Source organism: Scomber japonicus, chromosome 19 (genome assembly GCF_027409825.1).
Source record: "Scomber japonicus isolate fScoJap1 chromosome 19, fScoJap1.pri, whole genome shotgun sequence".
In the NCBI taxonomy this organism is placed as follows: Eukaryota; Metazoa; Chordata; class Actinopteri; order Scombriformes; family Scombridae; genus Scomber; species Scomber japonicus.
The window spans coordinates 15,765,366-15,787,206 of record NC_070596.1 but is presented as its reverse complement, the minus strand read 5'-3'; the positions used below and the strand labels follow the sequence as shown (position 1 = coordinate 15,787,206).

The following is a 21,841-nucleotide window of genomic DNA, read 5'->3' as shown; positions in this document are numbered from 1 at the left end:
GAGAATCAGAGAAAGCTGAGATGTATAGCTCTGATGTAAAGAACTGAAGACATGGCTTCTCTACTAAAAAATTGGAAAATATGTCAAAGGAAATGGGTGGTGAAAAGACTTTGGTATTGAACTTCAAGTGTATAAATGCTAAAACTGATGACAGAAGTTTGAATATCTGCTTTTTTTATATCTGGCTTTGGTGAAGAGGATTTAACTTTGGGCAAGTCCCCTTGGCTGCAAGAACATGTGTGAATGTAACTTCATAAACTAAGCAAAGCAAGCCTTGAGATGGAGCATAATAACAACTACATAAATATTCACAATTGTGTGCCACGCAGTGCAGAGAACATACTTTGCTGATGAGTATTTCACGAATAATAATGCCTTGTCATCTCAGAAGCATGTCATTTTGAGATTGTAAGTTATGTTGCTGTCACAAACTCCCTCAGGGACACAGCACCACCTGCTGTAGCCCATCACCTGGTCAGTTGTATGAGACGCACTGAAAATCAGAGGGCCAGCCTACAGTCATGATGTCATCATCATGCCTGGAAGGGTACAGGCTAAAGATGCCAGTAGAGGAGTCACAAAAGAGTGTGGGGAGTAAGGGGAGACGAAACAAAAATCTTGTTTGAAAGTGATAGGGGAGGAAGTGAACACCTGGAAAGCACACAGCCTGCAGCTGATCTATTTATACTGCACACTTTCACAATGAAACTAATGTACCCCAACACAAATACACACACGTAATCATGCAGAATATGCAAGACTATAATAAGGCAGCAACCAGCTGAAGACAGCTGTCTCCCTCTTCAAGGTGACCCAGGGTTGAGCCAAGAAGATTATTTTCCAGTAAAATTACAAGGCCCCAATATATTATTAAAACATTTTCACCAAAAAGTTCAACCCATTGGACTTCAACTTGTCAAATTGCAACACTATTTGAGAAACACTGAGAAACATGCTTGTATAATAAACTGTTAACAGTGAAAGCCAGTGATGTCCCAATCAAAATAAGGAACTCAACCATATCTTTCACATTGTTGCTGCTCTGTTCAGCACTTCATTTGAGTCTACACGTCTGAACTGGCAATGCTGACAAACACTTGAATACAAAAGACATAAATACTGCAAGTTTTATCTTAAGACTTTTGACCCATAAACATCCCTTGAGGAATACACAGCATTGACTTTCTCAGCTATAACTATGTCACTTGTTCACCACAAAATTCCTTCAGTATTAGATTTCATAGCCAACTGGGACATCTCAGTGAGGGTACAGTACATAAAATGTTATTAAAAAAGCAATTCTTCAAAATGTGATCACAGTGACTCTAGGTCATGCTATTTCCACATATCTAGAATTTCTTTTCCTAATATGGAGAGAACAAACATTAGGTTCATCTCGTGTCACTGCTTGTTTTGCAATTCCTTATGATATCATGCATAGACATGAGCAGACACACCTTCTAGTGATCCCAAACAGAGGAAAACAATTGAGCTCAGCACATGCATTTTATCAGCAACGCCCACTTCAATTCTTCTATAAGCTAGTTCAACCATAATTCTAACTTTTTCCCCCCACTTCAGCCTTATCTTTCAAGTTCCTGACATAATGGTACTTTGTTCTACTAAATATTTCAACACGTTCACACCAAAAACAGATAAAAACACACTCCTTTCAGCACAGTACTTTAATGGGATCTGCTGACCAAGTTATTTACTGCCCCACACATTCCTATCTTTTTGTAGTAGATGTTCATCTAACTTGTTTAATCTACTTAGTAGGCAGACTATCCACATAGTCTAACATTTTCTGTTTTCTACAAACTCTGTAGGTGTGTGAAAGTAGTAACAAAGCTGAATTCAACACTGTTGCCAGCAACGCAGAATCATTAGTCAAACTAATAAAATGTCAAAAAGTAACACCTCCAATGGTTCACTTATGCTAAATCTTCATCTTCATTTGCTGATCAAGTTAAAAACATGTCCAGCCATGTGAAAGATTCTCATGTGTGTTTGGGGTTACAGTTAGACAACTGAAACTTGCACTGAGCACTAAAAATGTGATTACGTAGAATCAACAAAATTATTTGTTTTACAGTTTGGGAGATTGAACTACAAAAACATCCTCTAAAGATTAAACCTCCACCCACCAAAGAAACGCTTCCTTAATTGGAAATCAAACACGGGTCGTTAGAGTTGAATGTGTTGCTCACAAACTCCCTGACCTCAACGCCCTTTCTACCGCTTTTGTCACACCTACAGCTGTGTCAAGTCATATTTCCTTCATGAAAGCCATGAAAAAAAGTGGAGCATGGTACACATGATTTGTCTTTTCAGAGTTTCAGACGTCATGTTCATTTACAAGGCTTGAGGAAACAATGTGGCCTGATGACATCATAGCAGGACATGTTGACTCACTGAGTGGAATACATTTTTCATATTACTTTGTACCTCATTAGTGTGCTGTCTAGTAATCTGCCATTTTTGTTAGTCTACACCATCTTAATAAAACAGTGTGCCAGTGAAATGGATCCTTCAGTAGCCTTGTCTTACCCAGTGTCCCATGGGACAACATGTTCTATCCTGACTTTACGGGACACCTTTTATACACATGTGTACTCTAAAGCAACAGTGAACAGCTCTGCTATGTAACACATGACAGCTTTTTTTTCCATTTCAATATATTTATGCCAAAACTAGTAATCCAATTGCCCTCTTATGAATAACAAAAGTGAAATTGATTGTAGTAGTGTATCAGTATGGACCATGAACTCTGACTTAATAGTCATGGGACAAAGTCATAATTTCCCAGGCATTCCTCGTTTCTCTGTTTACTTTGGACAAAATACAGTAGCGTAAAATATAGACAGCTCACTTTTCTAACGGAAACTAAATATAGCCTTATCTGTAGTCGCTTGTAGGTGGGTGTGAAAAACGCGTGTGTAACATTTGACATTGCTTTTTTCTCTCTCTCCCTGACTGCTCAAGACACAATTCAATAAAACAATAACTTTTTTTGGTCAGTATTACAAACACAAAGTTATTTTTCATGAAAACTTTATGAAAATATTGCTCCATATTTCGGTGTACTAAAGTTCTTATAACTTTTTAACAGGCAACATTAAAGCAGTTCAAATAATCACGGCAACGCCAGAAGAAACTTTCCCCTGCCTCAGCATTTGAATGATTTTGTCAGATGCTCGATGCTCTGTACAGTACTTACCTTGCTATATGAAGCCGGGTCTGGTGTGTAGGGAGAGAAGCGTGACTTTAGACCGTCGGTTCTCAGTTTCGGAGTCAACTGGGCTGAGCGGAACTGAGACTTCCGCATTTAAGCCAGCCCCATCTGGCTGCCGGTAGGAGGGCGCACAGCAGTGTGTGTGTACGTGTGTGTGTGTGTGTGTGTGTGTGTGTGTGTGTGTGTGTGTGTGTGTGTGTGTGTGTGTGTGTGTGTGTGTATGTGTGTGTGTGTGTGTGTGTGTGTGGGTGGGTGAAAAGGGGGGAGGGAGGGGGGTTACGCACTGACTCAAATCTACACAACAACAGGCATGGGCTTGCTTTACAGTGTTGCAGCACAGGTGAGTTTTGCCATAGCGACAGCAAGTAGGATTTAGGTAGAGCCGTTTTGGGCTAACGGTACACTCCACATGTAAACTATAGTCCCCCCCCCCCCCCCCCCCCCCAGAAGCAAAAAGGCTATTAACTCGCCCACAATATGAAAGGTCGACTAAATGTCTACTTTTCTGTTGATCACAAAGATGATTTTTGCTGCAGTTATCTACTCAAACAAGCGCCAAATTGTGACCCCTCGCTGTTAAGTACTGTGTAGTGATGCTTAGCTTGCATTCATTTTAGGCTAATTTTGCATAAACCGTTCATAAACAGCTGAATGTTTGTCAATAATACTAGCTCTATTTCCTCCAAAGATAGCATTATAAACAAAGTATTCTTTGGGTTCCTCTGTGAATAGAGGTTTTCCCAAGTTGAGACTATTTGTAGGCAAAGGTGGCAGAACTTCTAAATAGTTTTGTTAGAGTGACATGTAGGCCTCCATGTTTAAAGGAAAGTGTCCATACACATTTTTATTAACATTAACATGTTTGGTGATGTTTGTAGGTTTTGACCTATAAACCAAAGTAGAGATGCAGTGATACCAGTACTGATATTGCTCCAATATTGCCTCAAATAGCTGGATCAGTTATTGACAATGGGTCTATCTGGTATCGGATATCCTTATTTTAATTCAGGAAATGTATAATATGCTTTATATATGTATTTTTTGTTACATTTTGTTTTACAGAGTCAAGTATCAGTATCAGGGCTGAAAAGCCAAATCGGTGCATCCTTAAACCAAAGTCAACCTAATTATTTGTGTGCTTTTATGCTGCACCTAATATTTAAACATATCCTTAACCCATGCCACCCTTTAATATTGGTAATAGAACTTGTTGTAATACCTTTTTCACGCTTCAGGGAAAAATCCTAACAAATCATACTACCCTACAAAGAAGTTGTGATTTATTACGCTTCCTTATTACTTAGCTGCTATTTGTTTGTTGCACTAATTAAACAGCTAAATGTGCCAGAACAACTATATATTAAAGCTATTAAACTGGTCATTTTCACAAATGATCTCTGTGGAAGCCCTCAAAATCACATACTGTACTTGACTTCATGTTTAGTCCAGAAGTCAGTGTATTTATATTTAGTTAGGACTGCTATAATGCTATATTTTCATTATGTTGATGAATTGACAGATTCAAAATTTGTGAACATGCTCATCACAATTCCCTCAAATTCCAAAGTGATGAATCCAAATTGCTTGTTCTGTCCGACCAACGGCCTAAAACCCAATGATATCCAGTTCAGTACAATATATAACAAATAAAAGCAGCAGATTCTTACAACTAAAGAAGCTAGAAGCAGTGAATGTTTATCAAAATTGTTGCAGATTAATTTTCTGTAGCTTGACTAACTGATTCATTAGTTCTTTCACCTCTATATGTGATCATAAATATATCTTAAAATACTACATATAATTCTGTGATATCTGCCCTGGATTGGATTAGGTTTCCTTCAAAACAACAAGTTTAAATATGTTGTCACTGGTATTTTTGAGTCAAGAAAAGTTATGTCATTGAAGTAAGGAAGAGAAATGTGGCTTCAGGAATTTGCATGATGTTATGAAAGAAATATTTAAACCTGTGACATGGCATGCTTGCCTTGTTGCATCAGTTGACTATGAAGTCACTCTTTCCACTAGACACCTCCCATTTATGGGAAAGACAAGTCACGTGCCATCATACCTTTGTATGATAGCACACATCCATGAAGTGTATTGTTTGTTAATGAATGAACTAAACACATGTTGGTGTACTATGTACTACCACCAGTAATTACCCATTTGGAATTATTTGTACTTTGACATTGACATAGCATATTTTGTTTTTAAAATTAGCCTATAATTGCATATTGTATGTCACACAATCACAGTAGATAGGCTTGTAGATTTCCTCATAATTTATATGTATCCACATTTTTCAATGAATGTTTTTAATCTGCATTTGTATGTCAGTGCAAAGACTTATGAAGACTTAAGGTGCTATATTATTATTATTATGCATTTATTTATTATAGAGTTTCTGTTATATGTCAGTGAAGGTTTCAGTGTTTACACAGATTTCTGTGGCATAGTGTCTGTCTGCCCTCTAGTGGTCATCAAAGAAAGTACATGCTTCACATTTTATGCAATGTTGTGGATTTAAAGCCACTATGAAATTCATGGCCTTGGGGTAGGGAGTTTATTATTAATCCTGCCCTCCTCCGCAAGTGTGGGTAGGTTCATGCCTTAAAATCTCATCTTTAGGGCTGCAACTAATGGTTATTTTCACTGTAAAACCATCTGTGTTTTGTTAAATGATTCATTGTTTAGTCTTAATGTCATAAATGTTTCCCAAAGCCCAGTGAGATGTCCTCAGATTTTTTTTCACAACCTAAAGATATTCAGTTTATCCTAGTTTAGTTTGGTATTTCCTGTTGATTCCCCTAGGTTGATCATCTTGGCAGGCACCTGCTAGTGGGCTATACACAGGCCCTTTTGTTTGTCTCTCTTTCTCGCTTTATCCTTTTGTAGTGCTCTGTAGTATCTGTTTTTCAGTTATTCATTCATTCATTACAATAAATGTGCTTGCAATAAACTTCTCTCCTGGTATTGTGTCCCTTGTAATGTTTGATGTGTGAGCTGTAAAATAATAATGGGGTCATAAACCTAGTCCATTAGGCTACGTTCACACCGCAGTTAAAAGTTACCTGAATCCGATTTGTTCGCTCAAATGTGACCCATATCCCATTTCCAAATCCGATTGATGCCACTTTCAAATGTGGTACTGAATCGGATACATATCGGGTTTTTTTAATACCGCAATCTGGTCGCATTTAATGCAACTTTGACGTCATTCTGGAGCAACAGACAGCTAAAGCTCCGCATAAAGACATCATTAAAGTATTCATTTTCTGTCACCTCTTCCTCCTTTTTAACATCACCCGCTCACAAATTTGCCGGCTGCCGCCACACACTGTTTTTAACATTAGACCATAAATGAGACTACCTGTAACTTCACCAGCTGTTACTGTTGCCATGTTCGCTTCCGTAAACACCGTTCTGTGCGTGACGTCATTAATGATCAACTGAGCATGCGGGTCACTTCAGGAGGCCACATTTAAAAGTGTAATATGAACAGCCAAACAAAAAATCGGATTTGAGCAATAAATGGGAATTGAGCATTAAGGCCTGCGGTGTGAACGTAGCCTTAGATTCTGGTTAGTTAGTGAGTTGAACATGCACAGCTGAGTAAGAATGCAGGTGCTGGAGAGATCAGCACCACTTCTTAATTTTTTGTGTGATAGTCTTGTGGTGGCCCATTGCGTACCCAGGTGCATCACTGAAGGTAAATAGTTAAAGTCAAGTAGTAATCCTGCAGATAGATAGGGAAGTGGTTTAGTTGTAGAGTAGAAGGCTAGACATGTCAAAATCCTGTCTGAAGGTTAGCATGTGGCTGCCCAGGATGGCCTGTGTGAGGCTTGCTTTGTGTGTGAATGAACTGTGGTTAAGATATTTGGGGTTTAGTGTTTAACATTTCACTTCTTTAACCCCTTGTAATTTTTTTGTGTGAGGCTAGTCATTTAGAAGCCGATGTAGATTGAGCGCGCCTTTGCTTGTGAGTTTTGTCTATTGTGCAGCTCTGCTTTTGCAGTCTGCTCATTGTGTGGTACTTCATGGGGTATTTTGTACTGAGGCTACTTTAGATTGGATGACAGTTTCTTGAATCTTTGTTTGTGCTTTTTAACTGTAATTTGCTTGCGGCTTATGGTCACCATTCATACAGCTTTTGTTCATTTACTGTAACCTCTTTGAAAGCTTGGAGTCTCAGTGGAGTCATTTGTGGTTGGTGGCATTTGTAGTTGAAACATGACATTGCATGTTTTTGCAGGCTATGTGTTCAACCTCAGTGTGTATGCTACTACCTTTTGCTCATACTATTCACTGTAGTGTTACCATCATGGTATATGAGGTGGAAAGGTGTGTGCGGTTGTGGTTTAGGAGGGATAGTTGGTCATCCACTGACTCGACTCCTAGGTTCAACACAGACTGTCAGAAAGTTAAGAGTGCAACCACGTCTAACTCTTTGCCTCTTCCACTTGTTGAGAATTGTATAGAAGAACAGCTTTTTATGTGACCAAAGTTGATTTGCTTCAAAGTTACTAGCAAGTTCCTTTGACACTGAGAGCTCCTGACACTGAGAGCCTCCGGCAATTTCCTCCAGTCCAGTGGCATTTGGCATGTGTAACACCCCTGCCACCTTTTAGCAACTCACATGGACAGTGTTGGTGTAGACCCTCCTGACTGTTGTTCAGCAGAAAATACCTCACTGACCCAGAACCTGAGTAAGTTGAGTTTGTAAAAGCTACCATTACTTATTTTGGCAAGGAAGTAGGTCAGGAACAGTTTTCCCCCTTGCAGCCAAGATCAGCTCTGTTCTGTTACTGAGTACCCAGCTCTCACCACCAAACGTTTCGTAGGCCTAGTGGGTTACTACAGGACATTTTGTTGTAACTTCACTACCGTTGTTTCTCCCCTAACTGACCTTGTCAGTCCTCCTAGAGAGTTGCTGTGGGACTGAAGAGTGGGCAGGCTTTTTGAGCTGTGAAAGCTGTCTTGTGCAACTCACTAGTTCTTGCTGTACCATACTTTGTTTTGTTTAAGCTTGAGGTCGATGATAGTGGTTGAGGTGCTGGAAAACTGTTCTGACCCAGGAAGACTCCGCAGGCATTAACCATCCTGTCTGCTGATTTTCCAAGAAGTTCCTATTGCAGTTTTACTCCTTGTTGTTGGTACGTAGCTTTACACTAAGATTTCATAAAGCCAAATCAAGGCTAGGAAGATTGAAAAAAAAGCTGATTGTGTAAAGTGTGCAACACTTTTATGGTCTAGCCCTACCATCATGCTAAAGTCTCCAGAACAAATATCAAACAGTAATGGGCAGATTAATATTAAATAAATAAGCACATTTATGTTACCCAAAGGATGCAAGTGTTTCTTATGCTACAACAGTTTCTTGTCTGCTGGACAGTGAAGGCAGCAGCATGGTAGTTCAATATGTCTGGTAATATTGAGCAACATTCTTATGAATTCTTTCAGTCTAGATGACAAATTTGAACCAATTTCTTGTACATGATGAATGCAAGTATGCAACAAAATCTTTAAAAAACCACCTCTGGCTCCTAGTTTGTAAAGTATGAGTAAAGAAAACATGATGAGCATGTTTAAACTTGGGATGTGTGTTGCAGACTCAGCACTGTATTTTATTAAATGTTCAAATTTCACACTGGTATTTTGTTGAACTAAAATGCATTGATTTATGTTACATACTAAAAGGCATGACCTACTCTACAGATTACCATTAGCTGTTCGAAGTCAGTAACGCTACAGATTATTAGATGTTGCATTCTGATGTATAGGTCAGCTGGGCTTTCTTTCAGCTACATGTGTGCCATGTCAATATATGGTTATAAACCAATGGGAAGCCCAGCAGCAAAATCCCCCTGCGCAATGCTATTGAACCACTGAAGTGTAATAGTCCTTCATGTAACAGTGTATACCGTTGGTTCATCTTTACATAACTGGATAAGTGAACCGCTCAGGAAATCCTGGAATTAAACTTCAAAGACCCTACAAAAGGAAGCTTTCTGGGTGTTTGAATTTGAAGGAAGAACACACTTAAAGTGTCACGGTAGATTCATTGCCTCAGCCTTTATGGCTACTGTACAATGTGATTACATGATTGTGTAAGTCAAATTGAAACTGGATGCATAATGTTGTGCAACAACCTCTTGCATTTGGAGGCATAAATTCAACAGATCCATATTATTAATGGACTTTGGTCACTGTGGTGGCTCAGATGGTCAAAGCACATTGTAATGAAGTGTCCTGCTTTTAAAGCCACCATTGAACATCTGTTAAATGTAATGCTCGTCTCTTTCACGCTAGTCTTTTGAGAGAAGTTCTAAGTGTTTTATTTAAAAAAAATACCAACACTCATATGTGTCTCACATATGATAAATAATGTGCTGTAAGTGAAATGAAAGGCCATGTCAATAATGCAGGTCCTATAATGCATGTGTAAAACATTATAATTAGACTCAATTGAAATGTTTATATTTATCCATATCACTCTTTATATCAAAGTTTATTATGTGTAAGTTGTTGATATTAGTTCATAATGCTTCATAATAGCACTTTCAAATTGACAGCATTGTATTTAAGAGGAAACTGTCTCAATCAGCAAGTTATAAAGACACAAATATATATATTGGAAAAAATAGGATTGTTAATGTCTTATACGCTGTACATGAAAATGATTCTGGTTAGCAGCACTAAGGGCAACACATACTGAATATTCAAATAATGAAAGGGATTGCTGCTGGGTAAATACTGTTCCTGAGTAAATTATAATGTATAGTTTATATATCAGAATGTGTCAAACCCATGAACGTGTATGATACACCAGAGTTTTGAATGTCTTTATGACTTGCTGAGTTTGACAGTTTCTCACACTTTGGTTGGCAAAAAACTTAATCACAAGTGTAAAACCCCACTCTCAGTGTAGTTGTGGTGAATGAAAGCCTTGGGTAGCATGAAGCATAATTACTAAAGTACAGCACACCATTTCAGCAACTTACAAAACATAACAAACGTTGTTATACAGTGTCATACACACAGCACACATTTAAAATGACTTCTACAATGACTCATGGATGCATTATAGATTTGGCATATAAATATAAAATGGCATTCACAAAAAAATATTAACCTTTTTTTTCATCACTCATTTAAATGGCTATGGTTAAAAGCTACCCTTAGACACAAAGTAAACAAATATATAAAGTTAGCTCCCTCACAAAATAAACCAGAACTATTCCAAAAAAGATCTATCTTTGGTATCCCCAACAAGTTCATCACAAATCTGGTTTGTCTTTTATTCATTGTTCTTAGTATATATGAATCCTGGCTTTTCTGACAAAAGTGCATATTATTTTGAACTTTCCAAAGGTCCTTCAAAGTTTTGGTTCACATGTACATTTTTTCTTTGTTTCACTGTGACAATAATGATAGTACTTAGGACTTGACTCTAACAAAAACAAAAGTTGTATTATTTTCTGTTAACAGCAAGAGGAGAGATGTGTGTCACAGTTATACGATTGCACAAGTAAACAATTATATCTGCTGTACTGCATGGCACTACAACCGCATGACAGTTGCAATAAAAGTTGCTAAAAATGATCGCTTCAGCATTCTTAGACATAAAAACAAACTTACTTACTCTGCTGTGTCACAGTAACACATAGTCATATATCTATATAGACAAACATTTTCAACATTTTCATGGTGTTGAGGAGAGAAATCTTTTCAACAGTCCAGAGGCTGTAAATCAAACAACAGTTGTGTTGGTTTTCCCTGTGTGCCTTTTTTTCCTCACAATAACAGTGGTCCAGAAGGTCTTTCTTTGAGTTGGATCTGAGAGCGGCATGGGAGTTCAAACATACAGTGTTGTCCAAAGAGTCCAGCTGGATGGGGACCTGGGACTCCTTAACATCTTCCTCCTTCTGTTCATAATGTGCTTCCCTCCCTGTTCACATTCACCCTCCTTGTCTCACTCATCTTCCTGTTTTGTATTTTTATTCCAGCTTTCAGGATTCTCCTCCCTTCTCCCCTGGGCCACGGGCATTAACATGTTGAACAGACTCAGATGAAAGGTTGTAGCCACATCTGTTCAGTGAGCCTCACTCTCTGAGTCTAGAACAGAATTTAAATTAAAAACCTACATTTAAATTAACATGTTGACATGATTTGAATGTATAATGAGCACATACTTTACCTGTTCCAGGCTTTGGCCTCCCTTTTCTTTGGTCTGTTTAACCTGTGACTTGTACTTTCTCTCTCAGAGCTTCAAGGGAATAACTGGAACTCACACAATGGCTCCGGTCGATTGGGTCCAGCTCAACATCACTCCAAACCTGCTGCAGTGGAAATGCACATTAATATATGTATATTGAGGTAAGAATTTAAGTAACTTAATAATAACTATTTGCCTAGTAGAAAACAACAATGGGCCTCATTCACAAACAATGCATATACATAAATCTGTGCTTAAAACACAAATCCGGGATTCATCAATATGTTCTCACCTGAATTTGTTCTTACTCTGTAAACAATTTAGAACTGCCTTAGACAATATGTATGCACAAATCATAAATGTCCCACGGTCATAAAAAATAATATAGTCAATATTTACTGAATGTAAACAGTATTAATTATGAGAACCACAATTATTTAAAATGATTGGGCCTAACTACAATGACAATAGCTTATATATCAATATGTCTATATTGGAATGTAAAAGAAATTAATTCCCCCCATCAGATTTTGCAGTCATACAGTATATGCAGCTCGTTAACCAGCAGCCTGCTCAGTCTTCCTCGCTGCCTGACAGTTCAACAGTCAGTCGCACAGGGAGGGGCACTCTGCTTTCAGTACATCATGGCCTGTTGTGTACAGAGATGAAACACGAGGCGCACCTGGTGCAGCACTAGGGATTTATTTAGATCAGTTCCACAAATCTACACATTTACTATATTTTTATTATGCTACAGACTGCATGGTAGTGCAACAGGTATGCAGGCTGTATACAAGATTCACAATAAGACTCCGAACGGTTGTGCCATTGCCAGCCAAATGTGCCTTTTCTACTTATGAAAGTATTCTAGTATAGTGTAGAAGCCAAACTCACTGTGTCAGTTGTGGACACGGAGGACACTTGGTGAAACTTTGTTTTGGATGACTGTCTGCTCAGCATTGAATCCCTGAAGGAGGACTCACTGTGTGACACTGATATGCAGTCCCTCTTGGGGGCCTGGGCGAGGAAGTGTAGACAGGGGACCTTTTCAGCAAGTGTGTCCCTGTTTTAAAAAATAGTAATTACTCAAACAAAACCACTCCATCTTTCTCAAGCTTAGGTTACTGATTAGTTGGATGAGTGCACTCACCTGTATTTAGAGTGAATGATGGCATAAATAAAAGGGTTGTAGATGGCTGATGCCTTGGCTATAACTGCTGGGACAGCTTTGGAGTAGGGATTTAGGATGCTTCCATATCTGAAAAGTGATTGAACAGAGCAGAACTGTCCATCACCTGTGGTGATACTTATACTGTAGTTTAACCATATTGCGTAATATTTCACCATGCCATAGATAATTACATTCTACAAGAGGTGGACTATGGTTCATGGTTAATGGCTGAAATGAATCACATGATGCAAGCAAGTACCCTCTATGTCTTATTCAAGGTTTTATTCCAAAAATCATTGGATCATAAAGAGTCCTTGTCATACTGTACTGTATATTTACCCAGCCCAGGCGATGAGCGTGACACATGCATAGGGCGACCAGGAAAGCACAAACACTATGATGACCACAAAGGCAATCTTGGCCAGCTTCCATTCAGTCTTGATGGACTGCTGCTGGATCAGGGTTGACTTCCTCACCTGAGACCCCAACTTCTCAACATCTCTGTTAGGACGGAGAGAAGGAATAATAAAATTTAGTTCTTGGAATATAAACCTATGTAGAGGCTAAATGGTTGAAAATAAATCACATCAAAATATTATAAATTCAGTAGCATTTGCAGGCTTGTTTTGAAGACATATTATGAGGCATGGACTGTGATAGACAGTGGACTCAGTTGCAGTTTTTAAGTACTGATGAAGTAATCTTACTATACATGGCAGCATTTCAATTATTTTCAAAGAGTTTAAAGTTCTGAATATTCACCTATGTTAATTCATTCACCTGCTTGCATGGCGGATTGCCAGAAACATGCACAGATAACAGTAGGATATAATGCCCAGAGGGATGAAGAATACAAAGCAGCATAACATCAAAGTGTAACTTTTATTGGCTGGAGTAGATGTCACGTAGTCCCATGTGCATGAGGTCATCAGGCCCTCTGGTATATATGAACCTTGAGAAAGGAGAGATAAGAAGGATGTGTATAAACTCTAGTATACAAATAATTGCATAAAAAGAACCAGGAGGTGAGAAAATAAATGACTTACTCCACCCCAAAAGTGGTGCAAGACTCCAAGCTAGAGAGTACAGCCAGACAAGGGCAATAATGAAGCGAGTGCGTCTTTTAGAGGTCCATCGTATGGCTTGCAGAGGCTTGGTGATGACAATGTAGCGGTCTACAGAGATGGCAAGAAGGTTTATCATGGAAGTGATTCCAAATAAAGCCCCACAGAAAGCATACATTTTACAGCCTGCAGAGGAGAAGAAAGAAGAAAGCATTTTAATACATTTCCCCTCGTAACTGGAAGACTGTGACTTAAATGTGATAATGACAAAACAGATGTTTTGCATACAGTTTTAGTGACGTAAATTCACAGCCCAACATGAATGGGTACTATATTTCATACATAAACAACACTGCCATAGATACATAAAGTATGAATTGCATGTTAAAAAGAGAAATACCTGTTTCACCAAAAATCCACCCCTTGTAAAGAGAGTTAACAAAAAATATGGGTGACTGTGTAATTGCCATGAGGAAGTCACTGACTGCCAGGTTCATGATGAAAAAGTTGGGAGGAGTACGTAGCTTCTTGTTACTGAAACACAGGAGGGTTGAAAATAATTAAATCACTGAAAAGTGCTCACTGTTCCACAAAATACTTGTTGTTGACATGTATATTATCAAACAAAATACATTTTCTGAATTTTGTAATCTACAACAAAAATATGGCCTTTAGCACAGCATATATTTTTTTGTTTTTAAATCAGTATGAATGAAGACACATCATTTCAGTTGTAGTATTAGCTGTAGTTGTAATTCATGCACTAGTATTTTCCATATGCTCAGAAACTTCGACGCAATGTTTGTTGCTAACTAACTGCTAACTATTACTTTGTTGTGGTTCAAAACTGATTTCTGCACAGTTCAAAACTGATTTCTGCACAGCTTCTGCATTTTGGAAAACCATCATCCTAAATGTGTATATTAGTTTCAAATCAGGCTGTTACTCAGCAGGCAGCAGGCTGTCCACTAATCAATTAATTCATTGTTCAGTCCTGAGGCGCGGGGCCTTACATGGCTCACTGTCATTGGTGTGTGTGAATGAGTGAATAAGAGGAAACTTGTAAAGCACTTTGGATTAAAGTGACATATAAATGCAGTCTATTTCCTAAAGTGCTTTCTAACTGGACCAAACAATTTTAAGATAAATGTTAAAATTGTATTGTAAAGTATATTTAAATGATCTTGCTGTGGATTACAATACAATTATTGTGTTAAAGAGTGTTGAGTTATTGACTTATTGAAAGACTTTAGGTGCCCAAGAGAGATGTACAGACATACACACAGGTCAGGGGCTCATATGGAGCATCTCCTCTTTGCTGGTCAATGCAATCAATCAAGTACCAAATCTGCATCCTTCTGAACTGAAGTCCAGTTCAGAATTGAAATTAAAAAGCACATCAAAAACTCACTTTCATATGTTGTTGTTATTATTATATTATATCAATGTTATTGCACTGAAAGAGAGATGAAATGAAGATTACAACTCTCATCAAGGGAATCAGAAGATCATAAATATACACAGTGAGACTGTCCTGTATACATGAAATGAAAGAACACAAGCACAGCTTCAGTACTAATGGATTCTTTAGTGTAAAGTTTGTTGACTAATTTTGAAAGCACAACCTTACTGTTCAACAATTATCAGAGACAATGACAGCAATTTCAATGCTTTTAGCACCTTTAGTGAAAAAGCCACTGTAGCTGGCACTTTTTTACTAGAGGTCAGAAATTGATTTGTAAATCTATCTATACATTATAGGAACGTCTGTCTGTCTGTTATTCGCATCTCTCAAACCGTTCATCCAATTGATTTCAAACGTGGCAGGTGTCTTACTACGGGCACGAGTAAGTGCAGTGCCAAGTTTGACGTTATCAAATTCTATTAAAGTATCACATAGTTTCACATCACAAGAACCTGTGATAACGTACACATGTACCCAATTTGCAATAATGAACCTGGAACCAGCCATGTGGGGGCCATAGCAGATGTTGGCAGCACAAGTTATTTTCTAAAGCTACAAGTGGGCACAGATGGTCATGTTGTAATGCATGGTAATGGTGGTTACTGCATAACCTTCTGCAAACATACCGCAGCAGGCTTCAAAAGGCTTTTTCACCACTATTGATTTTGGTATACTGAAACAATCCCCAAGAAACAGTGCTGGGCTGAGTAGAGGGCTACAAGTTTGTGAAATCTACGATACATTAGTTCTGCCTTTTCTGATGTAGGGTTTTGAATATTAACTATTTATAGCAGCCTTTGATGCCTTTCATCTGTGAAGTATCAGTTTAATCTGTGTCAGTGAGCATTTACTGTGAAATAAAAGGCCACGTTTATAGTATAGGGACACGGATGTAATAGGATGAACATTTGTTCCAAGTGAATTAGAAACAATACTATATGCATTCTTATTTAGGATATCAGAGTCTTGGACTAATGCTCACATAGTGCCATAACTTAAAAAAAATTGGTGCTTGTGCCTATGTATTTGGGTCTCTGATGTGTGTACTAACACAAGATAATAATACTTGTACTGATAATAAGACCACCCAGTCCGTTTGCTGTGTGCTGGCTAGCACTACACTCTTGTGATTCAACAAGCCAGTCAGATGTCATGCTCATTCTTTTATCACATAGGGAGAAGCAAGGCTAAGCAAAACTAAAGTGAATTTCTAAGCAAAAGATATGTGCGTATCTCGGGTCCAGACCAGGGGACAGAGCTGCCGCTTGCCAACATGTGGCTGCAGAGCAGATGAGTCCTGCGTCTCTGCTGCTGTCTTGTTTTCTGGAGGAATAAACACCTGATTCTGCTCTCCTCTGGAGCGCTTTACCTCTGGGAGGAGTTTTGTTTGTTTGCCTCTCAACCTATTGAGAGCTAACACCAGAAATTGCACACCACCTCAGCTGTTGTCGTTAATTATAAACATCTTGCCAGTGACACATCAATGCCATTGAGTTTATATAATTTTAAAGTTACACAATATGCACATCTCAACAATATAACCAATAATGTCACTGCCATATTTATAACTTTAGATGATGTTATTTTGAGTCTGGATGGAGCAGCTTGGATGTCAGCATAGCCCTGATCAATATGAAAAACAAGCATTTTCAAAGTTGTTTGGCTGTCGTCTTGCAGACAGATCTGACAAGGGATGAATTAAGGCTTTTTACAAATTAACATCATGATGTAATTATTTTGTCATCATTTTGATGTGTTTATTTACACACAAACTGGCCATTCTGAACTGTGCTGTGGTGCTTGATCCTTTTTATTTTTTACCAATACATGTCCAATACATTTTATTTAGACCCTTGGGAACTGTGTTAACTTGTGGAAAAGGGTAAAATATGGCCCCTTTAATATTTACTTCAGTTGTTACATTAGTACTGAAAGCCTTTGTGCTCCTTGTTTTGTCCACTCACTGTAAAAATACTAAAAAGAGTGAACACTGCACAGACAGATAACCCAGAGTGTATTTGTGTGTTTACATGTAAGTGAATGGGTGTGTACTATATAAGTGTGACTGGAGTAGAGATTGAGTGATGCGACATTTACGGTAGCTCTGTATTGCCGTACTTCACTGGACGTTAGACCTTAATGCAGAAAACATGTCAGACTCAGGATTGTATCTAACACTTGGTTCTTCATTGCATTCTGTGGAATACTATATACCCAGGAGGAACCTTAGTGTATACATGTAACATAAACACCCATGTGTATATACAGTATATTGACCTCATTTCATATTTTTATTTCATTTTAAGTGAATTGGTACAGTATGTTGCCATTGAAATCTTGGCCTCAAAATGTATTAAGTTTTTCACAGCAGACAGTAAGACATGTCATTGAAGGAAAAGCACATGTGCTACTAATAATATTAACAATGGTTCAGTTCCATTTAAAGGTGCAATAAGTAAGAATTATGTAAGAAGTTTAGTTTAAAACGTTCAAAAATTAACTTAAATTGTCAACAGAATGTATAGAAATAAAATGCAATGTTTCCAGACTTTCTTGGCCACCTGTGGACTGATTTCTGAGAATAATATATATTCTCCTTGCCTGTCCCCCGTTCCTCTGCTACGCCAACAGGGTGCAACACTAGCTAACGTTAGCTTAGCAATGGAGTCCACTAACATCCGTCTTCAAACTAGCTTTATTTTCTTTTGGATATGTAAGGTAACATTACTGCAGTGCATGTGAAATATGTTGTGGTTTTAGCTATATATATTTTTTGCTCACTCATACTGATGGAGAGTGTGAACAGGATGCTGACTGCAGCTCACTTAATGACCACTGATGTCATTAATGAGAAGAAATTTTGGATTTTTACATATTGCACCTTTAGCTGTCCAAAGAAGCCATACTGGTAAACCATCATGCACTCTACAAAAATCATGAATTTTCAGGGGAAAATATATTTCTATTATTATTGTAGGTTTAAAGATTAGCTGATTTAGCTGGTAATTCCACTACCAAGGGAAGATAATGATGGTTTATATACTGTATTTGAATTGTTAATTTGTCTATTCAATAATTTATCAAAGCAAATCCTCAGTCCAATCAGGCACAAAGTCATCACACAAGTTTTCTTCATCAGGTTTTAACACCAAGTATGAAAGCCAGTGAAAGCTGTCTTGGGTTGCTTTTTGGCTTGAGGCAGGGAAGTGAAATTATCGGCTGCATCATTTATGTCACAACATTTTAAAATGATAGGTATTCAGATAAGCAAATTCTTTTTTAAATGTTCTTCTAGTCCTGTAATGAATCGTGCTGCACTGATGTTGGTGATGTTATATGACTTTAGCGTTTTATATGAGGCAATGGTGATGTGAGGCACATACTGTACTGTAGTGGTTGATTGGATTACCCTGAGCTGCAGTATTTACACTTTATGTGGTCTATGTGGAAGCGTGGTTTTGACTGTATGTAAATAAGGGAATGGCTGAATGAATTGTTGAATTCATGCATTGATTTATACAGTGCAGTTAGAAAATCACTAGGCTGTGTCCTGGTATTGAATGCCTGCAGGCTGCTGTGAAGACCTTTCTGCCTGTGTTCATGACATCTGTACTTTCTAATGCAAGAACACACTGTTTCCCTTATTCAGTCATTTTGCAGAAAGTACATCACATGAACTGCTTGAAATGCTGGCTTTGAATTTTTCACTAGTTTTATTGCAGTTTAAAATTTGACGTTGATATATGTTAGTTTCAGTGAATAGTCAAACATTGTGCTATTTAATTACAAAGAATCTGAGCAACAATTAGATATATTTTAGAATCCATTAGGCTAGATATTGCAATGAAGTCAGACATTTAAAACATGCTATTTCATATTTTCATTATGCCCAAAGTGAATATTCACTGAATATCACCAAACAGTCCTCTGGCAAACAGCTACTGAGAAATCACTTGTTTTGGAATTTTACCATAATTTGAACAGTGCTCTCTCAGTCCAACAGTGCCCTCCTTCCTGAATTCCCTGAATTTGATTCTAGGGCAAGTGCATGTACAGAAATGTGTTGCAAAAAGGTTTGTTACCATGTTAAATGTAGCCTTCATCGTTGTTTGATTACCATGCTGCAAATATGAATGAACAGACTTTGTCATTAGATCATTTGTAAGTTATCATTCAGACATCTAGTCTCTCTGGTTACAGACATCTCCAACCACAATGTCAGTGGTTATTTTTTTCCTTTCTGATCTGTTCTTTTCTCACTCCCTGTTTATTTGCGACAGTACTACATTTATGACTATTTTGGTCCATGAGAGTTCTAATGGTTGTCAGTTTAAAAATATAATTGTTCATTAGACTTCATCAGTATTTTAAGTTTGCCAAATTATTTTAAATTGCATATTGAATTCAATGGATATTTGCAGTTACAGTTGCACTTAATAAACCAGTAATCCAAAATGTGTTTCCAAATGAAATCCACTTAAATATTTTGCTCAGTCTTGATCTGTAAAAACAGAAAAATGTCTTTAGTGATTGTGTACTGGTGATTTGTAATAAGTAACAGTGGTCACACAAACATGACTACATGACTAGAAAGAGCGAGGTAATGTGTTTAATTAAAAAAACAACCACTATTTTTGACACCTATTTTCTGCACAGGAACAACTGTGATGCCTCACAAACAATTAAGTATAGGGCCTGTGAATCTAAATAAAACCACTTTGATATGCAAGCAGTACTATGTCAGCATGCCTCATGAGAAAATCATTTCCATTTGTTGCATCTGTTCATCAGTACTCAGACAGGAATCTAACTCAAAAAATACATTATAGAACAATTATAGAATGGTTATGGATGAAGTGACGACAATAAAAAGGCAAATCATATCTTACTTTAATCATTTGGAACTGCACCTTCTTTGTTACTAGTTTATCTGGTAATAATCAATCACTGTAAAGCAGCCTGGAGCGAAGATGCAGTGTGAAATGAATAATTTGAAAAAGAGAAAGAAAGCTATTCATGGACAGGAATTGTTTTCAGCTAACCAATAGTTTGTTTTAAAGGGGACATATCATGTATATTTATAGGTGTATATTTATGTTCTGGGGCTTTACTGGAATATCTTTGCATGATTTACAGTTAAGACAACTCCTTATTTATCATTTATGCAGCCCCTTAGTTTTGCTCCTGTCTGAAACAGGTTGATTTACTCCAGTTTCTTAAGGCCCCCCTCCCAATGAGCCGACTCTGTTCTCCTTGGTTAGGCTCCTGAAGTTGCATAATTTAACAGTAGTGGGGAGATTTCTCGCTTTTTTCTTGTTCTTTACTTGAAGTAGAAATTTTTCAAATACACCTGTACGTTTGAGCCCAAATCCAATCTGAAATATGTGAATACGCAGCATGAGTAATCCATGGATCAAGCTTAGCAACAATGCTATGGAAAGAGCAGCTTGTTGTGGGCATGCACAGATAGTCTGATGTCATCACGAGGAGGAAGTAAAGGTGACATTGCAAACAGAGCGTTCAGAACACTCTGGCTTTTTGCTTTCAAGGAGGATTTTTACACATGTTCACCTCAAGTTTTGGACCTTTGGCCACATTTAACAGAGACATCCAACATAGTAACAGTATAGAAATAACAGAAAATAACAAAAATCACCCCTTCCATAAAGAAAATCTAATAGATGCCTACCAGAAAAATGCGTACATGACCAAGGCGTTCCCAGTAACACCCACTGTTCCAATCACCAAGACGAAGAATGCAACAATGTAGTGAGCGTGGTCCTGGACATCCACCTGCCGATAGAATCCGTGATCCTTGTCCATTTCTGTCACAAAAACATACACAGATTTCAACATCAGAGGGTCTGTCTTTGCAGTACAGCACGTCATGGTGACCCAGTCTTCTTCTCTGCCTCTCTGACCGACTAAACTTTCCAGCATTATGTAAGAGTATTTATTAAGATCAGCAAGTAAAATGTCCAGGGGGCAAAATATACAAGGACATGATGGCATGCAGCTTGAGTCTGCAACACTGCATCTTTATTCAGTTAGCACTCCTTCATGTCAACATTTTATGAAGTTGCTCAAGGACGTGAATTAGTTGAGACTTCTCTGTAATAGTTTAGACATTACATTATGTTTGTAGTTTATACATTACATAACATATTTTTAATATTTTGTATCTATCCTTTTTTGTTTTTATATATCAGACATGTAGCAGTTTTGTGCGGACATATTTTTTTTAGGAAATCTGAGGAAATCCCCACATTTCCTCCCAGCTCACTGGTGATGTTTTGAATCTCAACTGTGAACTTTGTTGAGTTTTCAAACAGGAAATTTTGGGTTTTGGGGTTAGTGTTGGGCACTATAAGAAAATTGGGGAGTGTATCTGTAAGTTCTAATGAAAATGCAGAACTTGAAGCACTTTCTACATCACTGTTTGGTAAGTTGGACAAGCTGTCTATGTTGTTTGGATTGCAAGCTTTGTGTAGAGGATAAAGTATTGACAGTGAATGGTTAAATTGTAATCTGAGAAAATATTGACATATTCAGGGGTGATTAACAGTGTCTCTAATCTCAGCAAGGATTTCCAAAACAGCCTTTATGTATGAACAGCTTTGTAAATCTGTCAAAAACAATGTTTATGCATATGAGTCTCAGACATGAATGTGGGCCCATATTGATAAATTGC

At 37.8% G+C, this 21,841-nt stretch overlaps 2 protein-coding genes across 2 annotated transcripts in view; both read right to left on the bottom strand.

The window, feature by feature from the left end:
* The window catches only part of pdlim5b (PDZ and LIM domain 5b), a 38,917-nt gene extending 35,625 nt beyond the window's left edge, over positions 1–3,292 (bottom strand). The window contains exon 1 of the mRNA XM_053339387.1: positions 3,221–3,292. The gene's annotated coding sequence lies outside the window, so the exon portion shown is untranslated. The remainder of the gene's footprint in view (positions 1–3,220) is intronic.
* An 8,177-nt stretch (positions 3,293–11,469) lies between these two features.
* Positions 11,470–20,976, bottom strand: opn4xa (opsin 4xa). Its single transcript, XM_053339902.1, has 8 exons — positions 20,840–20,976; positions 14,086–14,219; positions 13,668–13,871; positions 13,402–13,573; positions 12,961–13,122; positions 12,601–12,708; positions 12,345–12,513; positions 11,470–11,574 (listed from the first exon to the last, which is right to left on the bottom strand). Exons 1-8 carry the CDS (start codon positions 20,971–20,973, stop codon positions 11,470–11,472), a joined length of 1,188 nt encoding a protein of 395 aa, XP_053195877.1. The 5' UTR covers positions 20,974–20,976.
* Between the last annotated feature and the right edge of the window lie 865 nt (positions 20,977–21,841).